At 40.6% G+C, this 23,505-nt stretch overlaps 1 protein-coding gene across 1 annotated transcript; it reads left to right on the top strand.

Annotated features, from left to right (window-relative positions):
* Positions 1-4,935: 4,935 nt before the first annotated feature.
* On the top strand, positions 4,936-18,703 carry GMFB (glia maturation factor beta; the record flags this gene model as incomplete). Its single annotated transcript, XM_081087526.1, has 7 exons — positions 4,936-4,941; positions 8,119-8,215; positions 9,815-9,864; positions 11,434-11,524; positions 11,980-12,054; positions 13,452-13,525; positions 15,989-18,703. 7 exons carry the CDS (start codon positions 4,936-4,938, stop codon positions 16,058-16,060), a joined length of 465 nt encoding a protein of 154 aa, XP_080943652.1. The 3' UTR covers positions 16,061-18,703.
* Between the last annotated feature and the right edge of the window lie 4,802 nt (positions 18,704-23,505).

The raw sequence follows: 23,505 nt of genomic DNA on the forward strand, positions 1-23,505 counted from the left end.
ATATGGAGCCCCCTGACGCTGGTAAAAGCATATGCTCACTTAGTCTATATAGCCTACTAGGTCCCTGAGTGTAGGAATGACACCTAATTGATGTGTGTGCCAACAAAGCTGAACATATATTTTGTAGAGGCTCAACAGGTGTTTACGGAAGGAAGGAAGGAAGGAAGGAAGGAAGGAAGGAAGGAAGGAAGGAAGGAGGGAGGGAGGGACGGACGGACGTTCTTCTCCATGAGATAATTTGGCAGCCCAAAGTATCTAGATTAGGCTATAAAATATATAACTCTCAGATGAACAGAAAGAATGGCTCTTCTTTATTATCTATAACTGATTTAGTTTTGCTTGTGAATCCTCACCCCACTGAGCAGTAGAAGGAAGGAAAAAGGGGAGAGGAAAAATGGGAGACTCGTGAGCTTAAATTTATCAATTATAGGTATCCTAGTATCCTCAAGTTTAACTGCCCCTTTAGGTAGCTGGTCTCTCAGAAAAATTGTTAGTCTCTCCTCTCACTTCTCCCTCTTGCTTCATGGGCATTCACATGATCCCATGGTAGGGTTGGAAAAATGAGGTCTGAGCTCTGCACAACGCTTGTGAGTCCTCAATAAGGTAAAGCAGGTTTCATCTGGCCTTTTGTGGCCCCGGCTGGCAACTACTCCTGAGACCACAAGTTCCAGCCATTTCCTTCTAGTTGTAAAGCCTTAATGTAATGTGACCTCTTAGCTCCACTGTTCACCAGACTGTTCACCATCTTTCATCATTTTACTTCCAGAGGGAATACATGAATACGTGGATTCGCCCACACAGCACTTGCAGGCCGCTGAGAACCAGCAAGTATCTCAGGATGCCAAACAAGGCCACCTCTGCTATTGTTCCCGAGTCATGTTCAGGGGTGCAGAGCCAAATGCAAGGCCTCTCCTTCTTCCTTAGTGGAGTAGACCACCAATTCTCTACAGGTTCTCTATTACCACATATATTTGGGTGCGTTTCTACTACCCTGCCCTGCACCCCGCCCCCCACCCCCATTCTGAGACTTCAGCCAGAACAGAATAGGTATGCCTGCCTGCTGCACTTATTCAAGCTCCGTCTCCATCCACCCTCCACCAGACCAAAGTGGAAAGACGCCCTCCTTCCCACTCAGCAGGTACTTTCCTTATGTCATAGCCTCTATCTTCTCTACCATATGGCATAGGCTAAATGACACTTTTAATTTTGCCAAGGTTTGGCTTTTGAAGTTAATGGAGCTTTAAATTTTTTAAAACCTTTCTTTCTTAGTAATGTCTGTGGTTCCCCCCCCCCCCCCAAGACTACTGTGTTTCTTGGGACTTAAAAGTCTTATTTTTTGAACAACTCAAAAGTTGTTTTTCTTCTGCATTCCAAGTATCACAGTTATGTTTCTCCTTGGAGGCTGATGGATGCTCCTGGAGAACCAAGGAGAGGGTTTCATAAGAGAAATGCAGAATTTATTAACATGTTTTCAAATGTCATTATCTTCATTATGCATTTTTCTTGCCGCTGCCAACCCATTCATTCATTTATATGGCCTTTTTAATATCCCACATTATTTCCTAGAGGGCAAATTTATCTCTATTTTGGAGACACCAGGAGGAATATAATAAGTGTCATAACTGAGTTTCAAATTTTGAGGCCGTCACTGCACAACAGAACTGAATGGATATGTAATTTGAGTATGAGCCCAGAGATGACAGGGATTTTGAAAAATCTAAGCAGAACCTAACCCTTTGAACCCATTGAACTTCCAAATCCCTCTAGTAAAAAACTCTCCTGGGCTTAGATGCTTGCCTTCTGTCATCTATATACACTAGGTGGCCGGAGGCTACCTGAAGCCTGCCCCAAGTGAGCTCGCACTGGTGATTAATGTGGCACTTATTCTGTGCCCCAAGGCTCAGGACATCCATTGATAACAGTGATTCCCACCCCTGCGTCCTGGCAGCGTTTGACAACGTCTGGTCACATTCTTGGTGTCACACTGGGGAGGTGCTACTGTCCTCTAGCGGGTAGAGGCCAGGGATGCTGCTGAACATCCTGCCACGCACAGGACGCCACACCACCCACAGTGAAGGATTCTTGGACTCCAAATGTCAATACGCTTAAGCTGAGCAACCCTGATGCAGAACATTCTATTGAATTGATTCGAGCCATATGGATCTTGAATGTGAAGCGTGCATTTTGGCACGGTCGCCCAATCACGGTCAGGTTAGGAGCCTATCGGCGACCGCGTCCGGCTAATTTTGAGCCACGCCTCCCACCGTCCGCGGTCACGTGCCGGCCCTCCAGGCCGCTTCGGTCGGTGGGGGTGGCTCTGCCGGGCGTCGGGGCAGGAAGGGAGGCGGCCGCGGTGCCATTCTTAAAGGGGCCCGAGGGAAGGTGACTGCCGGAAGGAAAATGGTGAGCTGCCGCCCGCGAGGGTGGGGGACAGAGGGCTGGGCCAGCCCGCTGGGCTTTCCTGTTTGCCGGGGCGAGCTCGGCGGGCAGCGCCCAGGGTGGGTCGGCGGCCGCTTCCGCCCCGGCTGCTGGCTGGAGGCCAGCGCCGGAGATTGGCGTCCCCCAGCCGCCGCCGCTGCCGCCCGCCTCGGGGCGGTGCCCCCCTGGCGGGCCCGGGGACTGGGGGCGGCCAGTGGGGTGGCCCTGCCCGCCGGTCCCGCTGGAGGGTGGGTGCCAGCTCCTGAGCTGGTGTCGGGGGTCCAGGGTCTGGCCCGGCGGAGGGCTCCCCCAAACGCGGATTCTCTGCCGGGGGCCCGCGGGCGCGAGCACTCCCCGCCTGCCGGCCTTGGCCCGGAGGGCTCGCTCCGATCCTGACTCCGGTCTCCCGGCCTCGCTGCGGCTTCTCGCGCCCTCCGCCCCGCCTGCCTCTGTTTCCCCTTCTTGCTTTCCTTGAGTTACTGCGGTGGGAAGCCTTTGACCCAAGGCTTTGGCGTTACGGTGACTGTAAAGCTCTGTGGTTTTACTGGGTCTAGCGGCTCTGGCTTCCTCTGGCCCCTGCGCCCAAACCTAAGCGGAGAATCGCCCCGGCTGGCGCGCCGCGGTCGGTGGCAGCGCCCTCCCGGGCCCCGGAAGGTCGCGGGTTCAAATGGGATCTGGGCACAAACCTAGGTGGTGGCTTAGATCCCCCTCTGGCGCTTAGGGGAGGCAACCAATCAGTGTGTCTCACATCGATGCTTCTCTTCCTCCCTCTCTACAAACATAAAATGTATAACCTTAAAAAACACACCCTTAAATATTTTTTTAAAAAAGTGGAGAATCAAAAAAAAAAAAAAAGTGGAGAATCAAGTTGCCCCAAAAGGATCTTCTGGATCTTTCCTATCAGGTTTTTAAATATGCTCCTTTCTGTGATGAAAACAAACAAAACACAAAATCCCACTGACTTATCTCTGGCCTCCCACTCATTTCTCAGCCAACCTGCACGAGTGGACCTTGTTCTGGCTACTAGATCCAAGGGACGCTTCAGTTCTTGCCTTTCCTGACCTCTCAGCTGCAGTCCAGGGTGTTGACCACTCTCTCCTGGAAGCGTTCTCTTCCCTTCTGGCTTCTGGGACACAGAATCCCTGTTTTGTTTTTCCTGCGTCTGTTGGTCCATCTGTGGCCCGTGCAAACTGTTCCCTTTCTCTGGACATAACACGTGGGAGCCCTAAGCTCTGTCCCAGTGCTTCGTTTTTCTCGTCTGTAGTCTTCATCCTTCCTTACCTGCACTCACAGCGTCAGTTGCCACATACATGCATATGACCTGTGAAATTGTGTCTCAGACCTTGCTTCTGAGGTCCAGTCCTGATCTGTGTGTCCCACTATTTAGTTAACATCCTCTGAGAGGCTTTTCCCCACTGGGGTTCCTCAAAGCCACCTCACTTTTTCCAAAATAGAATTCATGTTCTTTCCCCTCAAGCCTGGTCTTGCTCAGCGCTCTTTAATTTAGTGAAAGGTAGCACTATTTAGTGTTACACAGGGAGAAGCTTAGGAATCATCTTGGTACCCTTTCCAAACCCACTCCTCCCAATATCCCGTCTGACACCAGCTCCTTTGTAGTGGTTAAAAGAGTGAGTGGGCTAGAGGTTAGGCTGCCTGGATTGAATCCTGGGGAGGATTCTAATTATGTAATCTGGCGAGGGGGGGGGGCGATAATTAACTTCTCTAAGCCTTAGTTTCTTGCAAAATGGGGATAATAATACACATCTCATGAGATTGTTTTGAGCATAAAGGGAGATCCATGTAAAGGACATAGCATAATGTTTCTCTCATAGTGTTTAACACATGTTAACTATTATTAGAGATATTCACCTACTTTTCTTTTTTTATATATATTTTTATAGAGAGGAAGGGAGAGGGAGAGAGAGATAGAAACATCAATGATGAGAGAGAATCATTGATCGGCTGCCTCCTGCATGCCCCCCACGGGGGATTGAGTCCGAAACCCAGGCATGTGCCCTTGGCTATCATTGAACCTGGGGCCCTTCAGTTCACAGGCCGATGCTCTATCCACTGAGCCAAACCGGCTGGGGCTCACCTACTTTTCTTTATCCTCATCAGCCTGTCTAAGCGGCTTTTCATCTCTCACCTGACCTAGCCTTGTCAGTTAACTAGTCTTGTTCTGTTTATCCTGGCTCTCTGCCTGTTTCCTGCATGCAAACCTGATCATGTTTTCAATTACCACCCTGCTTAAAACACCTTAGTGCAAGCATGTCAAACTCAAAGGCTAACATGGGCCAAATAAACAAGGTTTAAGTTTATGTGGGCTGCAAAAAAAACAAAAGCTTCAATTTTCATAGAAACATAGCTTTATTTCGATAGAGACATGCTGAATACAAAGGGCTGAAATAAATGAGTAATCGTTAACATAAAATAATAGAACATTTTAATAAAAATTAATATTTTTTCTTGAACGTTAACTTACCAGACACTGAATAACTGCACAGATTAATAAGCGTGATGCAAGTAAACCTATTTTTCTTGTTCTCCGAAAGATTTACTGTTGCACACACCAAACAAGTCAGTCCAAGACTAATGACTTGGCAATCGGCTGCTAAAATATTCGCTGCGAGTATTAGTGGAGAGAAATGGCGCGCCTGCGTGTAAGGCGCGTAAAGGAAATGAATGCAACACGATTATAGTAATCAGTCATTAGCGAATGTTGTAGTTTGTTATTAATAATTATGTATAACATAACATAAAAATAAGTTACAAAATTTTTATTAAAACGTTTCTTACATATCATTATATTGGCTGGGCCGCAAAAATATTCGTTGTGGGCCGAGAGTTTGACATGCTTGCCTTAGTGGCTTCCCTTTGCTCATAGAGACCAAAATACTTAATATGATCCCCTGGGCTTTATGTGGTCCAGCTCCTACTGACCTCCTTTTGTACCATGTTTTTGTTCCTTCTCTGTGCTTGAGTCACACTGCCTGTCATTACTCTTATGGGATTACCATTGTATATGCGGTAGGTTATTGACTAAAATATAGTTATGCGGTGTATAATGGTATATCCTATGGTATATTACACCTTACATATTACCATATAAAGTTTTCTGAGTGTTATACTCATTCTTAAATTCTTCTACTAACTATAAGCAATTAGAATTGGTCTTTTTACTTGTAGGAAGAAATTGTTGGCCTTATGTTATTGGGAGGGGTGTAAATGCAAAAACAAAAAAAAAAGCTATATAAATTCAATCACAACATGCCTCCCCCCACGTACACACTTAGTTTCTGATACTTAGAATGTCAGGATTGCACCAGCAGCTCTTAGTATCAGAGCTGGAAGATAAATAAGTCTTATAAATTGTTCCTTGCCTAAACAAAAATCTAAAATATTTATTAGTTTCACTAGTGGGTTCTACCTTTGGTTGAGAAGAGAATGGAAATTGTTGTTTGCTGACTTCTATACCTTTCTTGGAAGGTAGAAAAACAATAAGATTAGGGTTGGATACTACCTTCAGGAAGCTCCATAGGATTTAGCATCTCTTTCTCTAAAGAGAGCTAAAAGGGTGGACACATGACTCCTAAGGAACCTGATTGGATAGTACCTATGGGTGGGATGTACTTTCTAACTGTATAATAGCATATCCTATGGTATGTCACACCTTATGTATTACCAGTGTTCTGAATTTAAAGGACAATTTTTAAAATGGATAACTATCTCCTGCTTTAACCTATGCTTTTAATTTACCCAACACAGGGTAAAAAAAATAGGCTTTTAATAGATTTTTATTGTAACTTAAAATTGGAAGCCCTAATACTTTTGGATTATAATGACACATATGTATTTAGTATTGTTCTCAGCACGGTTTGATTTTCTTAAAAGAGGAGTGGGGGAGGGGAGGAACCTATACATGAAAAGAGACTAAAATATGTGGGTCTCTTTTTAAACCAACATGAAAGCAATAAAAACATATTTCAAAACAAAAGTAACAGCTAATATCACAAAACAGAGGTGCAGTATTCTACTTCGCCCTCTGCTACCTACACAGTGTTGGAGATTATCTTTTTGGTCACTTGAAGAAGTCATTTTTAGTGATCCATGCATCTCTTTTAATTTCTCAGGGGACTGAAAATAGCCTGGCCATTCATCATCAATAACTTAAATAACTTAAAAAACACCTTAAAATAGTGAGGGAAATTTAAACTCTTTCTGAATATTTAAGACTGGAATTACTGTTAGATTTTTTTTAGGTGAGATAATGTTATTGCCTTTATATTTTAATGCCACATACTGTTATTTTAATGATGCATACTGAAAAACAGTTGAAATGATTTCTGGCCTTTGCTGTGTGCTAGGCCAGGGGACAGTGAGGGTGCTGGATGAAATAAGATTGGCTATGTGCTGATTAACAGTTAAAGCGGAGTGATAGTGCATAGTGTCCCACTATTCTAGTCTCTACTTCTATGTGTTCAAAGTTTTAAACATTAAAAAAAGAAAAGAAAGATTTCCATCCTCATGAATGCAATCATTGATACATTTGCACCACTAAAAGAAGAATGCTTTTGATCATTTCCTTGCCATTTTTCTCAAGAAGAGTCTCTAATAATTTTTCATAATTGTTTAAATCTGGTTTTGCTTTCATAATTCTTAGTAACTCTTTTTTAAAGTCCCATAGTCAATTAAGATATAAATGTTATTGGCCTTTATTCTTAGTGTTTGTTTTTCATATTTTTGTTTATTTAGATATTTTTCATAGTTGTGAAACACAAAAATAAATCCAGGTTTTATCCTATATAATAAAGAGGTAATATGCAAATTGACCATCATGCCCTCACACACGATGGCCACCCCATGTGGTCAGAGATGGCCACCACAAGATGGCTGGCAGGGGAAGGCAGTTGGGGGCAACCAGGCTGGCAGGGGAGGGCGGTTGAGGGCGACCAGGCGGGCAGGGGAGGGCAATTGGGGGTGACCGGCCCTGTAGGGGAGGGCAGTTGGGCGGGACCAGGCCTGCAGGGGAGGGCAGTTGGGGGGGACCAGGCCTTCAGGGGAGGGCAGTTAGGGGTGACTGGGTTGGCAGGGGAGGCCAATTGGGGGTGATCAGGCCAGCAGGCGAGGGCAGTTAAGCATCGATCAGGCTGGCCGAGGAGTGGTTAGTGGGTGATCAGGCAGGCAGGCAGGTGAGTGGTTGGGAGCCAGCAGTCCCGGATTGTGAGTCGGACATCCCCCGAGGGGTCCCAGATTGGAGAGGGTGCAGGCTGGGCTGAGGGACCCCTCCCCCTCCGGCCCCCCAGTGCACGAATTTCGTGCACTGGGATTCTAGTTAATTATAAGCACAATAAGATGATTATCCTCTTCTTTCTGTACTTTCCCCACATTCTTCCCATCCTCAATAGATTTGATAAAATTGCACATTAATATATGTTTAGTTCTTTGAGATATTTATTAGCTAAAGAGAAAGTTAAAGTATACATATAAAATGAACAAATGTGTGTAATTAATGTAGATACAAAGGTTGGTAGGTTCAAAAGCTCTTTAAGTGTTCATGTGTTTCATGTTAATGCTTTCACATAATTGTGACATTTGTAGATGTCAATATACCTTTTTAAGGTACAGGTTTTATAACTTTTAACATATACGTATATTGAAATCATGGCATTTTATACATGATTTTTTTTCTTTCTTTTCTAGAGTGAGTCTTTGGTGGTTTGTGATGTTGCTGAAGATTTAGTGGAAAAACTGAGAAAGTTTCGTTTTCGCAAAGAAACGAACAATGCTGCCATTATAAGTAAGCTAAAAGTGATTGCTTCAGTTACATGGTATTAGTTTGTTTTTATCTTACAGCTACATTGAATAAACGGAACATTTAGAAAGTAATTTAACTCCTCCTGTTTTAACCCTTCCCCTTTTAGATCAGTTTGAAAAATAAGTAACAGCCCTAGCTGGTTAGGCTCAGTGGGTAGAGCATAGGCCTGCGGACTGAAAGGTCTGAGGTTTGATTCCAGTCAAGGGCACATGCGAGGGTTGTGGACTTGGTCCCCAGTGTAGGGCATGCAGGAGGCAGCGATCGATGATTCTCTCTCATCATTGAGGTTTCTATCTCTCTCTCCCCCTCCCTTCCTCTCTGAAAGCAATAAAAACATATTTCAAAAAAAAGTAACAGCTAATGTCACAAAACAGAGGTGCAATATTCTACTTCCCCCTCTGATACCTACACAGTGTTGGAGATTATCTTCTTGGTCACTTGGTCATTTTTAGTGACCTATGCATCTCTTTTAACTTCTCAGGGGACTGAAAATAGCCTGGCCATTCATCCTCAAACAGAAACCTTTGCCTACATCTAAAATAGTAAATAAAGTTCAGCATTATGTTCAAAGTGATTTGCGCCCTTATTTCAATTTTAGATGCAAACTCTAGTTTCATGCATTTGAGTTGAAGCTTTACTGACTTTGGACAATGGAAAGAATAATATGAATATTTCCTCTCCCACTGTATTCTGTATCTGATGTTATGCAGATTTCTTTTATATTCTTAGGTAATATTTAATCTGAGTAGTAATTTAGAAAGATGAAGGAAGGGGGGTAAAATGTAAAAGTGTATAGATGATGTTTAACAGAGATGCATCTGGCAGATGTGAATTAATGAGGTGGTGACAGTTTGTTCTATTATAAATAAACACTACAACATAGAAATACAGACCTTAACACAGTGCCATCTTGCCTCAGAACGGTAAAGCTATTTGAGATCATATTGTATCTCACAGGATTTACTGTGAAATTAGTGCAAAACCAAAAATGGCCAGCTTTTCAGAGTGGTAGGAAACAACAGGTATAAATGATGTAAACACATTTTAACTTGGCATTGGATTATGTTACATATAATTGAATATAGATATCACTGTTATTTGTAAGTCACTTTCTTAGAATCCTGTACTCATATCGCGCCATGAAACCCTGACTCGAGAAGCTGGGAATCTGACGGTTGTTCTGTCCTGACTCCTGGCTTACTTTCTCCTTACAGTTCTAACCATCGTACATAGACCAATCTCAGTCACAATCACCCTTTCAGACCTTTCCTTATTAAATAGGAAGTTGCATTTGAGTTACAAAGTTCTCTGTATACATAGTAAATGTAAGGAGTTGACATAAAGTGCTAAATAAGCAAAGTAAGTGTGGGGAATTATGGGTAAAAACTTCTAACGATTGACTACTTGAAAAGCTAAGCTAGCTAATTGACCGTGAACTAAAACTCAGAATGACTTTTCTTATGCTTGTGTTTCTTGATGTTTTAATTTTAGATTCCAAAAAAAGGGGCTGAGACTCTGGGGTTGGGTAGGTTAAGGTCACATTAGAATCACAGTTTACTCATACTATATTTTTTATTTTAGTGAAGATTGATAAGGACAAACGCCTGGTGGTACTGGATGAAGAGCTTGAGGTTTGTTTAATCAGCTAAATACAGTTTTATAGTTAAGCATTAATTGCCCAAAAGATGTTATATTAGTTACATGTACTTCTAAAATGAGTTCTACACCTTTGAATATGTTTATTATGCATGAAAAACATGTGCTAATTATTGTGTACTGTTTTGTCTTGCTAATTTAACACTAGATTGCCCAAGGAAGTCATTTTGACTGCTTTTTAATTTCAATTAGAAAAACAATTATGTATATAAGGACACAATGTCTTAGAATTTTGTGACTTTTTGTACAACATATAAATGCGTTTATTAATAATTGTAGTTACCTCCCCCCTCCTCCATTTCCGGTATATATACATACCATATATATATATATATTATATATATATATATATATATATATATATATATATATATATATATATATACCTACATTGCCCAAAAGCAGTCATTTTGACTGCTTGGGAAATTTTAAATAATCAAATGACTCTTATTATTGAATTGAGTAAATTTCTTATATGACCAGTTCGGCTCTGCATTGAAATAACAGTTTTCATTTTTTTTCGATTACCGTCACATGATAACATACAAGTACATGATAAATTGTCGATACTTGATAAGTTGCAGTTGCTCAATAAGCTAAACTAGTACTTGTTATTCGAATCTTTATGCAGTGATACTTGTTCTAATAAGTTGTTTATTTTATTTCTTTTGCGCCCTAAATTCATGAAAGAAATGTCGAATAGAAGTGAGTTATTGGAAAAGCTAAGGAACATAAGTGAAGAGTGCTCCGATATTATTCTTTCACGATGCAGTCATTTTGACTGCTTTTGGGCAATATAGGTATATACTAAGTTTCAGTCTTTCTAGTATTAATCACCTTCTTTAAAACAATGAATCAGTCTAACAAGTGGTAGAAATTAGGGCTATATATCCAGTAATTACTGAGTCAACTTTATAACTTGCTTGCCAGTAAATAAAAACTAAAACCCTGTAACCTAAATATTTATTTTGTCAAATTAAGTAATTTAGAGTGAAAAATTAATTCTGGCCCTGGTCGAGTAGCTCAGTTGATTAGAGCGTCGTCCCCATAAGCCAAGGTTTTGGGTCTGATTCCATCAGAGCACATACAAGAAACAACCAATGAATGCATAAATAAGTGGGACAGCAAAATCAATCTATCTCTCTCTCTCTCTGTCTCTCTCTCTCTCTCTCCCTCCTTCTCTCTCTTCCTTTCTCTCTCAAATCAGTAAAAAATAAGAAATTAACTCCTTCCTACCCCCCTAATTCAGATATGTTGTTTCTCCTGAGAGGTTGGCTTATCTCACTATTTTCTGACAATTGGAACATGAGCATAGACTACTGTGCCTCTCAGCCCAATGTTTAGTGAATAAACAACTAAACTGAGTGGGCTTTCTCTAGATTGAGGATTCAGGACCTCAGCTCGTGTGCAACTTAATAAAATAAAATTTTATGTTGTGGTGTATGGTTAGGTATTTATACCTATTGGTAGAATGGGTGCTTGGTATATGTCTTAAGGATATAGGTAAAAAATTGTTTAAAAGTTGTTTTTCTCTGTTATTCCAGGGCATTTCACCGGATGAACTTAAAGATGAACTACCTGAACGACAACCTCGATATCCTTTTCTCACTTCTTTAAAGAAATTTGTTTTCTTTAGTGGCCAGAATTTCATTTATGATGTTTCATTTTTTCAACTTTTAGAAGACATATTTTATAAAATTTTCTTCTACACCATGATCACAATCAAATTAAAATATGTATGCACATATTGGACCAAGAAAAGTGAAAAGTTGGTATATTCGTGGGATGAATTATTTTTTTAATTCCATTTATTATGTATTTATAATAAAAATGAGAAAGAAAAAAATCCACATAAAATTCATACTTTTAATACATTTATTTTTGAGAGATTATATGATTTTATAACTTATCATTGGGCCTATTTATAAATTTGTGGAAAGATAATGAATAGTGAAGGTGTGGCCTAAATGGGTATGTTAGAAATTTATCACTCACTAGCTCCCAGGTGTGTATTTCAGAACTTTGTTGGTAATTATTTGTCTCATAGAGCAGTAATTTTAGTTTCTTTAACTTGAGAAAAACCTTCATAGTCTATAGTTACAAATATCAACATGATGATGGAAGAGTTTCATATCCTCTGTGTTTTATTTTCTCAAGTCCTGTTGGTAAGTGAATTTTTTTAAATAGTGCATATTTGTTTCTGATCTAATATAAAACATTTTTTTTATATTGGACAAATTGTATGCTTATTTTAAAGAAGAAAAGTGTCAAGTAAACCTAAATTGAGTTGTGTGTGTGCACATGTGCACATGTAAATGTGTCCCTAGAAATAAGTTACTATAAAACATGTGTTAGAACTTGCTTATTTTCCTTGAATAAAATCCTAGAAGTGTCATTGTTAGGTTAGATCATACACACATTTTAAGGAATTTGAAATGTAATAACATTTTAAAATATCCAAAGTACATTTTCTCCTATATTTTAAATATTTTTATAGGTATGTGAATTTTGTGTGTAATAATGATATATATTTATGTTTATCTTTAAAATGGTAGTTGCCCATAATCCTATATTAATAAAAGGCTAATATGCAAATCAAATGAACCGTGGAACGACCGGTTGCTATGACATGCACTGACCACCAAGGGGCAAACACTCAATGGAGGAGCTGCCCCCTGGTGGTCAGTGCGCTCCCACAGGGGAACGCTCAGCCAGAAGCTGGGCTCACGGCTGGCGAACACAGGTGGTGGCAGGAGCCTCTTCCACCTCCGGGGCAGCACTAAGGATGTCTGACTGACGGCTTAGGGGAGTGGGCCTAAGCCGTCAGTCGGTCATCCCCAGAGGGTTCCCAGACTGCGAGAGGGTGCAGGCTGGACTGAGGGATCCAGCACCCCCCTCTCCCTGCCCCAGTGCACGATTTTCATGCACCGGGTCTCTAGTATGTCTATAATCTTGATAATAGTCCCAGAGTAGCTTACCTTGGATATTAAAATGGCTTGTTGGTATTTAAGGTATCTATCACCAGAAGTCTCACAAGTACCACGTTCAAGTCCACAGTAAAATCTCTACTTGAACTCTTTTCTAAATTTTACTATTTGTGTCATTTAGCACTGTAGTATATTTTAAAATACACTGTAGTATATTTTTAACTTAATATGTAATCAAACTGTAAATTTTCTTCAGGGCAGATCTCTCCCACTGACCCATCACCATCCCAAAACCTTATCTGTGTTAGACATCAATAAAATTGAACTTGATATTTAAAGTCAAAATTAAGAAAGTGCTAACAAGTTTTTAAGTGTTTGCAAGGATTTAAAAGTCAAGATCTGCAGAGATCTAGCCTCATTTATTTTTGCTGACCTAAAGCTTATTTATTTGTAATTTAGCTATGTCTCTTTGTACAGTATGCAAGTAAGTCTCAGAATCACATTTAGACTGAAGTTTTTATAAACTCGAAAGAATAGGAAACCCTAAATGTGTCATTTTTAAAAAAGCAAATAATGAAAACCCATTGCTTTGTCAAAGTCTAAGTCTCAATTCTACACAAATCTCTCTTTTCCAGGATGTAAGCCTGAACAACAAATGATGTATGCTGGGAGTAAGAATAAGCTAGTCCAAACAGCTGAACTAACCAAGGTGGGATTTACATTTACCTGCTTATTGAGACAGTATTTTCACTTAGAATGCAGTAGTACCCCTCCCTTCACGATTTCAGTTACCTGTGGTCAACCATAGTTCAAAAATTCCAGAATTAAACAATTTGTAAGTTTTAAATTGCACATGATTCTGAGTAACATGATGAAATCTTTGTCCTGCCCAGGACATGAGTCATTCCTTTGTCTAGTGAACACAGCGTTAGTTGCCTGTTAGTCACTGAGTATGTGTCTCAGTTATGAGGTCACTGTCCAGGTATCATAGTGCTTGTGTTCAGGTAACCCTTATTTTACTTCCTGATGGCCCCAAAGTGCAAGGGTAATGATGCTGGAAATTCAGCTATGCCAAAGAGAAGCTGTAAAGTGCTTTCTTTAAGTGAAAAGGTAAATGCATAGGAAAAAACATAGTGTATATAGGACTCCATGGTATCCGCAGTTTCAGGCAGTCCGTTGGGAGTCAGGTGATAACCTGAGGATAAGGGGGAACTGTACAGAGCCATAAAATAATCTGAAGAGTGAAGAATTTTTATGAAATTGAACATTATTTAGAACAGAGCAGCAAATTAGGCAAAGCTTTTTATTAGCTGAAAATAGAATGATAGAAATTTGAACCAGATGTGTGTTTTTGAATGGGAATTATAAGTTCATCAGAAGAAATCACATTAAAAATGTAGGCAGTTTTAGAAAAGCCACTGTAACTATTCAATCTACTGAGATTTCTTCATCTTCCATAATATAATTTCTAATAGATAAACGTCAGCATTGAAACCTTACCATAGACTGAATGAACCAGATTCTATGCAGGAATTCATATGCAGTTAACTATATTGCTTCCAAATCTAAAGAATACTTATTAGTAGCTTTATTAAGATAGAACATTCTGTTTTATCTGAGACACTTGTTTTATGATTTAATATGTCCCCATTGTCTTACGGCAGTTTTGACAATGAAGGTTAGAGGTAAGAAGGGTACTTGCTCTTACACTTGTAACTTCCACATATTAGTTTGAGTTGAAAAAGTAGTTTGTACATTTTAGATTTTGAAATAGAATATTACAACACTGAAATAGTATTAAATAATATTTCCTTTCAGGTTTTTTAAAAAGAATTTTATTGATTTTTAGAGAGAGGAAGAGAGAAACTGATGAGAAAGCGAAATATCCATTGGCTGTTCCCAACCCCCTTGTGAGCACACACACACCCTCACTGGGGATGGAGCTGGGACCTGAAACCTGGGCATGTGCCCTGACCAGGAATCAAACCAACAACCCCCTGGTGCACAGAACCATACCCAGCCAATTGAGCCACACTGGCCAGGGTGTTGTTTGTTTTTAAATGTTTTTATTGATTTTAGAGAGAAAGGAAGGGGGAGAGAGAAAAAAAAATTGATGTGAGAAACATATCAGTTGCCTCCTGCACACACCCTGACTGGAGGATCGAACCCACAATCTGGGTATGTGCCCTGAACAGGAATCGAACTGGTGACTTCTTGATGCTCAACCAACTGAGCCACACCCCCAGGGCTCAGGTTTTATTTTAAGGACAGCATCAGTGTTTTCTCCTTGGGTGCTTAATCCTCAATCCAGGGAATGTCTTTAAGTGCGTTCCACTTTTTCCCTTTAGCCCATATATACTTGCCATTGGTACCACCAATATACCAGGTATAGACTCTACCTTTCCTCATTTGTACCATAGGAATTCCGTGGAGTTGCTATAGGAGCTTGGGTGGTTAAGAAGGAGCTCTGTTAATAGCCTCAAGTCTATTCTAACCCTGGGTGTGACCTAAAGTGCTGAATTAAGGCTTTGCAATTTACAAATTACTTTTACAAATAATCCCTTTGAATCCTCACCACAGCCTTGTGAGGTTGATGGTGCTATTCTTGTTCTGTAGATGGGAAAACAGGTTCAGAGGATGAATGACTTGTCCAGGGTTGCATAATAATAAATGACAGAACTAGGACTCAAACCCACATCTGGCCTCAAATCCCATTCTTTCTGCTGTATTTACATTTTCTCTCTATAGCCATTACACTTTCTGGGCCTGTGTGTATGCAGATTCCTGCTGGAGATTTGTGGCCAGTCCATCTTTATCAGTGCAATCTAAGCTATTTCCTCCAATTATGGAGGACTAGCATATGTTCTTTTATTTAGCTCCTAACCAGACTGATTTATTTGGGTTGTCTCTTTTAGTGGGTAGGATTTACAGAATTGCTCACTTGTAAGAGAGTTTTGGTTTTATGCCATCTTAATTGCCAAACTTTGGTAACTGAGTACTTAGTATTTAAAAAAAGTAAAGCACCTCCCAAATGGAATATCTAATTTACGCAGATTAAGTCATGATCAATATCAAAGGAAGGAGAACCTGGTATTTAATGTGTTTGATTTTTTTTTTTTTTGAGAGTATTAGCATATAACCTAAGTTTTTGTTTGTTTGTTTGTTTTTTAAGGTATTTGAAATAAGAAATACTGAAGACCTAACTGAAGAATGGTTACGTGAGAAACTTGGATTTTTCCATTAATGTGAAGTTCTATGTTTCTAAAGTATTTATGTATTAACCTGACCATACTGGAGCCAGACATAAATACTTATTTATGCCTAAAATGCACTGTTACTTACAGTTTGTTTCCTGCAGTAAAGAAAAATTCTTCATTTGTTCAAAGTTTGAGCAAAGAGGAAATCATCTTCATAGTAATGTAACTTTGTAAAATGTTTCCCTATATTTGTAATTGTTAGATGGACTACTCTCCAGGGACTTTTTGCACTCTTGTGACCAATTTCTATAACTTACGGTTCAGAATTTGTTACTATTTGCAGACACCATCGGAAATTGGGTATTGTGATAGACAGCAGTTGCCTCCTTTTGACAAATACTGGATATTAGCAGTTTATCTACTGGAAAATATGCTATTGGAAAATAGCATATTATCTCTTGTCAAAAAGTTGAAATTAATTTGGGGTAAAAGACTTGAGTGACCCAATTTTGAGCCATGAGTAATAATTTACTATAGTGTAACCTGCATTACAACTACATTTTTCATTAATTCTATTCCTTCTTTGATTTCCTTTCTCCTTTTTAATCAAGTCCAGAAACTTTGTTTATCAGTCACTCATTCTTAAGGTCTGGGAGTTAGATTTTATAATAATTTTGTCTATTCTTATGGAAAATAACATCTTAGGAATTAATGGGTTGTAACTAATCAAGGGCTTCATTCTTGGTTGTGTCATTTCTAGAGAGTTTGAATCTAGATTAATAACATCATATTTACAAAGCATCTCTTAATGTTGTCCTGTGAAAACTAGTTATTTTAAATTGGTTAGTACTGTGCCTTTGATTTGTTAGCTTTAAAGTTAGTTTAAGACTTTTACACTGCCAGTATTCTCGATTTGGTGAAATTAATACTTTTGTAAAGGGTCCAAGTAAAACAATTTTCTAATGTGTGTATCTGAAATTTGTAAAAGATCAACTTCATATTTTTAAATTGAAATTCCAACTGTCCACTTGCATTGGTGAATATATGGCAGTTGAGAGTAATAAATTTGGGCATATTTGTGATTAATTTTGTGCCATTGAAAAGACTTACTTGTCTTAAAACCTTGGCCATAACATTAGCACATCAATAGAAATTGCATTTTATATCCTAAATTTCAGAAAATATTCTAAATTGGACACCTGTCTTGTTAGATGATGGCATCCTTGGCATAGAGCAAGAATTCTAATATATAGTGTGCTTTAAAAATGTAAAAGCAGATAAGCAACTGTTTAACATTAATTTGATAAAAGGTTTTGAGACTAAAGGCTAACCAAATTTGGTGAGTGAATTCTTATATTAAGAATATTTTAGTCATTTTAAAACTAGCAAAGGCATTTTTTTTTATGTTGGCATATTTTCCACTCATATGTTCTTTGCATTTTTTGTTTTGAGGTTTCTGTGCCAACTTTAACAAAGAGGCAAAGATAGTTGGAATTTCCATAATATTGAATAGAGCATCTTCTGTTCCAAACACTGTTTGGCTTCACTAATCTAGAAACAGGAAGCAATAGGAAGTTAGTTGGAAATGAGGAAGTACTAGAGTGGGTATTTGTTGTGGTTAATGAATGAGAAGGATTTTTTATTCCAATTTCCAGGGAGAGAACATTACCCAGGAATTTTAAGAATTCTTTAAACAGCTATTTTGATATTGGAGAATAACGCTTCTAATTCTGCAGAAAAGCAAATGTAATCCAAGTGAATTTAATGTAATCCAAGAGTGTTTTTAATATTTTGAATGAAAGAAATTAGATTTGTTACATCTGCTTCTCAGCAATAAGAGAAACTAGTGCTGCAAGAATGTATTTTTCAGTTCAGTTCCTTATTTTGTCTTGCTCACTTTAGTTTTGAAAGTCCTCATCATGTCAGATAATATTGACCTCCATATGCAGAACTCTTAGTTCTCCTGTTTTCTAAAAGGGGCAAAGAACTGTGATAAACCGTGTTATTTTGAGCTTGTCTGCTTCTTATCAATAACATGTATTTGCAAGACAATAGATCAAGGTTAGGGCATCAGTAGAACATTTTTTACTCGCTCTGTCCTGTAGGGAGATTGACAAATCCCATGCTCTTCGTTTATATACATTTCTCGTCCATCTAACCAAATTTTGCATTTTTCTTTACAAGTACATTTCTTATTTGATCTCTTTTTCTGCCCTCTCTCAAATAGTAACTCCAGATCTCATAAGTCCAGTTTTTACATTCCATAACTTTCTGGTACAGCCATTCCCATCAGCCTTAAATCTTAATCTTTCCTTTTTGGTAGCAGTTTTTTTTTCCCTTGGAACCTCCTGCATGGTCTTCTAAATTAGCATCAGTTTTGAAATTGTTGGCCTTGCATATGTCCTGCTTAGCATCTAATGTTGTCAAAATAGAACCAGCGAGTAATCATAGCACATTTTTAGTATGGCTTTTGTGGCAACAGAACTGACATGAAGAAAACTGTTCTCAGGTTACTATGCTGAAATTCCAAAACACCAGAGTTTTGATAGTAATCAGTTTGTTCTGGTACTGAAGCAGTTATGTTAGGGAAAAAAGTTGGTTGACTGACTGTTTGTTTAATTGACTTCTAAAATAAGTGTTCAAATTGTCTGTTTCTAAAAAGTTTACTAAATAGTGCAATTAAACATACTCTTGTTTAAGAGGGTATTGCTAAATTTTTTATCTTCATTGCTAAATAATCTTTGTAGCATAACGTCTGTCAGCACTTTTCTCTCTCTTTTTACCTCCTATTTTCAGAAGTCAAACGTAGCCATAAATTGTATCCTGGTCTGACACTTTAACTAAAAATGTCCTGTTAGAGGAGTTTATTGCCAAATTAAATTTGGCTGTCTTTATACCCTACCCATATAGCTAGTAATGAAGGTATACTTAAAAAAATGTTTGGACTACTTTAAAACCTGAGCAGTCATTAATCCATAATGTGGACTAGTGGTGAATAGATATTTTCATAAGGGTTTAAATGCTGGTATATCTTGGAAGCAGAGAGTAACTCATATTTTATCAATTCAGATATTCTTAGTATGGTTGCTTTCCCTATTTGTTCAAAGACTGATAATACTGGAATCTATAGAATTTGAGCCTTTAATACTTATGTGAAGACATGTCTCACACATTTCTGGACAAATCTTATTTTGTATTTCTGGAAGAATGTAAACCTTCTAGACCACTTAAAACTAGTGGTCCCACGTTGAATATTCTTGAGAAATTTGTTTCCTCTTATGCCACTTGACATTTCAAATCAGTAATCATGTTCCTGTAATATTTAAAACAACTACATTATGATTATGATGGAAACTGTTTTCTTGCTTTTTTGGAATATAGTTCGTATACATATAATTACTTGAATATTGTTTGAGATCACTAACATGCCAGGGCGGTTCCCGCTGACTTTGATGGTCCAATATAAATCTCATTCAGGAGGCTTGAAACAGTAATGGTTTAGTGTTGTGAATTTTAACAGTTCCCTGTCATCGTTTAACAAAATCAACAACTGGCACAGCTTCTTAAGCTGCGGTTTCAGTCTCTGCTAGTTCATATTGCATGTTTATTTTGGACAGCCTTCTGTTAAGCATGGTGCTTGTACTGGTTTAAATAAAATGTTAATATGAAAGGACTTCTAGCTTTTCATTTTTCACTCGCCTCCTCTTCCCTTTGCAGTTACTGTTACCTGCCTGGCGCAGTTATGGCATTTGTGTGAGGCACACAGATATAGCAGTTTATCCTGAAAACCTGAGAGGGGAAAATAAATGGGAATCACTTGGCAGTATAGGATTGGGAGAGTGAAAATCTAATCCTATCTAATAATAGACAAACATGGTAATTGACCATACCTTCGCTACGTCTCTCGTAGGCTGATCAGCACAATATGCAAATTAACTGCCAACAAAGATGGCAGTTAATTTGCATACTGCAGGCAGGGTGGGACAGCGCCATCCCGCCTGCCCTACCGCCATTCAGGCCTGCTATCTGTGACCCAGGGTGGCAGGCAGCCATGTGCGACCTGACCCGGGGCGGCTGGGCGGTGCAGCAGCGATCGGCCAGCCCGCCCACCCGTCATCCGGGCATCCTGTGTGCGACCCGACCTGGGGCAGCCGGGCAGGGCAGCAGCAATCGGCCAGCCAGCCCACCCGCCCGGGCATCCTGTGTGCAACCTGCCTGGGGCGGCGCCCCAACCCCCGGATCGGCCCTGCCATGTGCGCGACCCGGGGCCTCGCCCCAACCCCCGGATCGGCTCTGCCGTGTGTGTGACCCAGGGAGGCCGGGCAGGCACCGAGGGATCGGGCCTGCCATCTGCCACCTGGGGAGCGGGCCTAAGCCAGTAGGTGGTTATCTCCTGAGGGGTCCCAGACTGTGAGAGGGCACAAGTGGGGCTGAGGGACACCCCTCCACCCCTTTACCCCACCAGTGCACAAATTTTTGTGCACTGGGCCTCTAGTCTGTATATATTAAAGCCTAAGCAACTGAATGACCGGTCAACATGATGCACACTGACCATGAGGGGGCAAATGCACAATGCAGGAGCTGCCCCCGGGTGGTCAGTGCGCTCCCACAGCTAACCTCCCATGGTCCCTCCCCCTAGCCGGCTACCCCCCCACCCCCATCGCCCCGATTGCCGACCTGGCTGGGGAGATCCCGCCTGTGCACAAATTTGTGCATCGAGCCTCTAGTGAGATTATAAACTTTTCTAAAACTTGGTCTAATACTAAAATCATTTCTTTGTAGCAGCTGAGGAGTTTATTTCAAATGATGAACTTTTGCTTTCAAAGGGAAAATTAGATGTTGGAGGCACTGTGTACATCCTAAAAAATCAAAATAAAGTTTCTTTTATTGAGTATAGTTTATCACTGTTTATTAACCACTCATTGAAAACCCATCCTGCCTTTATGATATATTATCCTACCTGGTATATGTTTCATAGGTATCTATTGAATGAATAAAACTCACCAGTACTTACATATACATCTTTTGATTGAATATGTGGTAGTACTCACAGTATGTTTATGGTTGTGAAAGGAGTGGTTTGTGCCTTGCCATCTTTGAGAATCTCACTAGGAGATTTGGCCACAAATTCTCAAATTCGGCTACTTGGCCAGCCCCTAAATTTTTTCACCTTCCTTGTCTTTTGGCCCTTTTCACTTTTCAACAGCAAAACACGTTTGTGACCACTAACCTCATAGCATGGGCCCACTCTCATTTGCATAAGGGCACGCCCTGAGTGGAAATGGTATCCTAGTACAGTATATTTTTAGTTATGTTGGGGAGCCAATTAGATTAAGATCTAACTGCTGAGCATCAGGGAGGTTTCACACAGTTCTCTAATCTTTACTGACTGACATCTGCTCGTAGGCTACATGAAAGCTCCCTACTGAGGTAACCCTCTCTTCTAATTATAGGAGAGAAAAGGCTGAATGCCGAGGCTGCATCCAGAGGCCACCCTGTGGTGCCCAGACAATGCAGGGCAAGGCTGTGAGTGAGAGAGAGAAGAGTGTGTGTGCGTGTGTGTGACTTCTAGTCTCTATTACCTACACAGCTAAGTATAGATCTTCTTACCCTGGAATGTGAGGTCCTCCATATTTTGGCCAGTTCCTTACCTGTAATGCAGAAGCCAAGCCCAAACAGGCCACAGCCCTTTGTTAGGTAGAAATGCCCCAGCTACTGTTTGCTGAAGGGGCAAGTCCTTAGGCAGCTGTTATTTGTCCCAAATGGATGTACTTTCCTGTCCTCAACCCTCTCCCCACCCCTAATACACACATGATTGCGCGCTTCCAGCTCTGCCTGTTAAACCCAAGGGCAGCCTGCCTGTATGATGTTGCCTGACTGGTACCAGAAATGAGCTGGCTAGTCTGTAACTATAAAGTACCTTCAATTCCTGACACTGGGGAGATGATCTCATTCTCTTGAATGAGGCAGTTAGCAGTGGGAGCTGAACTTGGAAGAATGCCATTAGATGGAGACGAGGCCAACTGCAGCCTACGGAGCAGAGGGAGGATGCTGCCAGCTGGACACCGTAGCATGAAGCAGGCAAGCAGAGACGGCTGAACCGTGAGCCCGCACTGAAGAGACACTCCGCCTGTTAGGTTCCTAGTGCCTGCTTGGATCCAGGGCCACTCTTCAGAGTCCATCTTCCTGAGGCCTGGAGGGTCAGTTCTTTCTGGGTAACTACATGTCTCTCGTTACCAGAAACCCTCCATTCCTTCAGTTGATACATATGGATATATCTGTTAACGTACATACAAAAGTACCTACGTGGTGCTACTTCTGGCTTCATCTGCCACTATTCCTACATTTACACTCCAGCCTAACTGAACCACCTTTTGCACAAACATGCCCTGGGCTCATTCCCATGCTGCTGCAGGCTGCCAAAACCAAGCTCCAAAAATCACCTCCAGTGCCATTGAAACCAGGAAGTCTGTTGTACTAAGTATAGTACTTTCTTCAAAAACCCACAAACTTTTATTAAAGAACTAATATCAGAGAAGAACTAGGAAATATAAATAAGCAAAGGGAAGAAAAATTGTACCACCCCAAGAAATTCATTGTGATATTTTTGGTTATCTCCGTGTGGAATTCTTGGGCCCTGCCATTTCTCTGGTCTCTCTTAAGAATTATGGAGCCCAAACTGGTTTGGCTCAGTGGATAGAGCGTCGGCCTGCGGACTGAAAGGTCCCAGGTTTGATTCCGGTCAAGGACATGTACCTTGGTTGCGGGCACATCCCCAGTGGGAGATGTGCAGGAGGCAACTGATCGATGTTTCTCTCTCATCGATGTTTCTAACTCTATCTCCCTTCCTTTCTGTAAAAAAGCAATAAAATATATTTAAAAAAAAAGAATTATGGAATCACGTTCATTTTTTCAGGTAATAAGAATTCCAGTCTAGTCGAATGTCAAAAACTTCAGCATCTTATTTTCTTTAAAGCTCCCTCCCTCCACCCCTCTTCCCCCCTTTTCACCTCCTTCAAGTATGCTGTAGGCTGGGGAAACCCACTATGGAGAGAGGTGTTTCTGTACTTGATTGCTCTGTCTTGCTCCAGTAGGGAGGCCAAAGGAGGCACAATGTAAGGGAGCAGAAAAAGACGGACTAACCTGGAGTGGGTGCCTTCAGGGGTGTGGCCAGTGTTAAATGCCAACTCTTTCCCGCCATGGAGAACTTTGGTGAGTTCCCTGCCCAGTCCCCCCTCGGGGGACTTGGCTACAGATCCCTTTACTTGGGCCATTCCTCCTCTGGCTAATGGCTTTATAACTACCCCTCCCAGCTCTTGGCTTCTAGTAGTCAGCTCTGTGTCATAGTCCCCTTGCTTCTCCAGGCTGGCGTCTTGAGTGGGGTCCATGTCTGGCCCATAGGAAACATGCATTTTTGCCTTGCTGCCATTGGGGAGGGTACACGTCGCTCTCTCTGCCATCAGGGTCAGCTCTCAGATCTGGGCCCTGCATA

Source organism: Myotis nattereri (assembly GCF_964212035.1).
Source record: "Myotis nattereri genome assembly, chromosome: 1".
Classification (NCBI taxonomy): domain Eukaryota; kingdom Metazoa; phylum Chordata; class Mammalia; order Chiroptera; family Vespertilionidae; genus Myotis; species Myotis nattereri.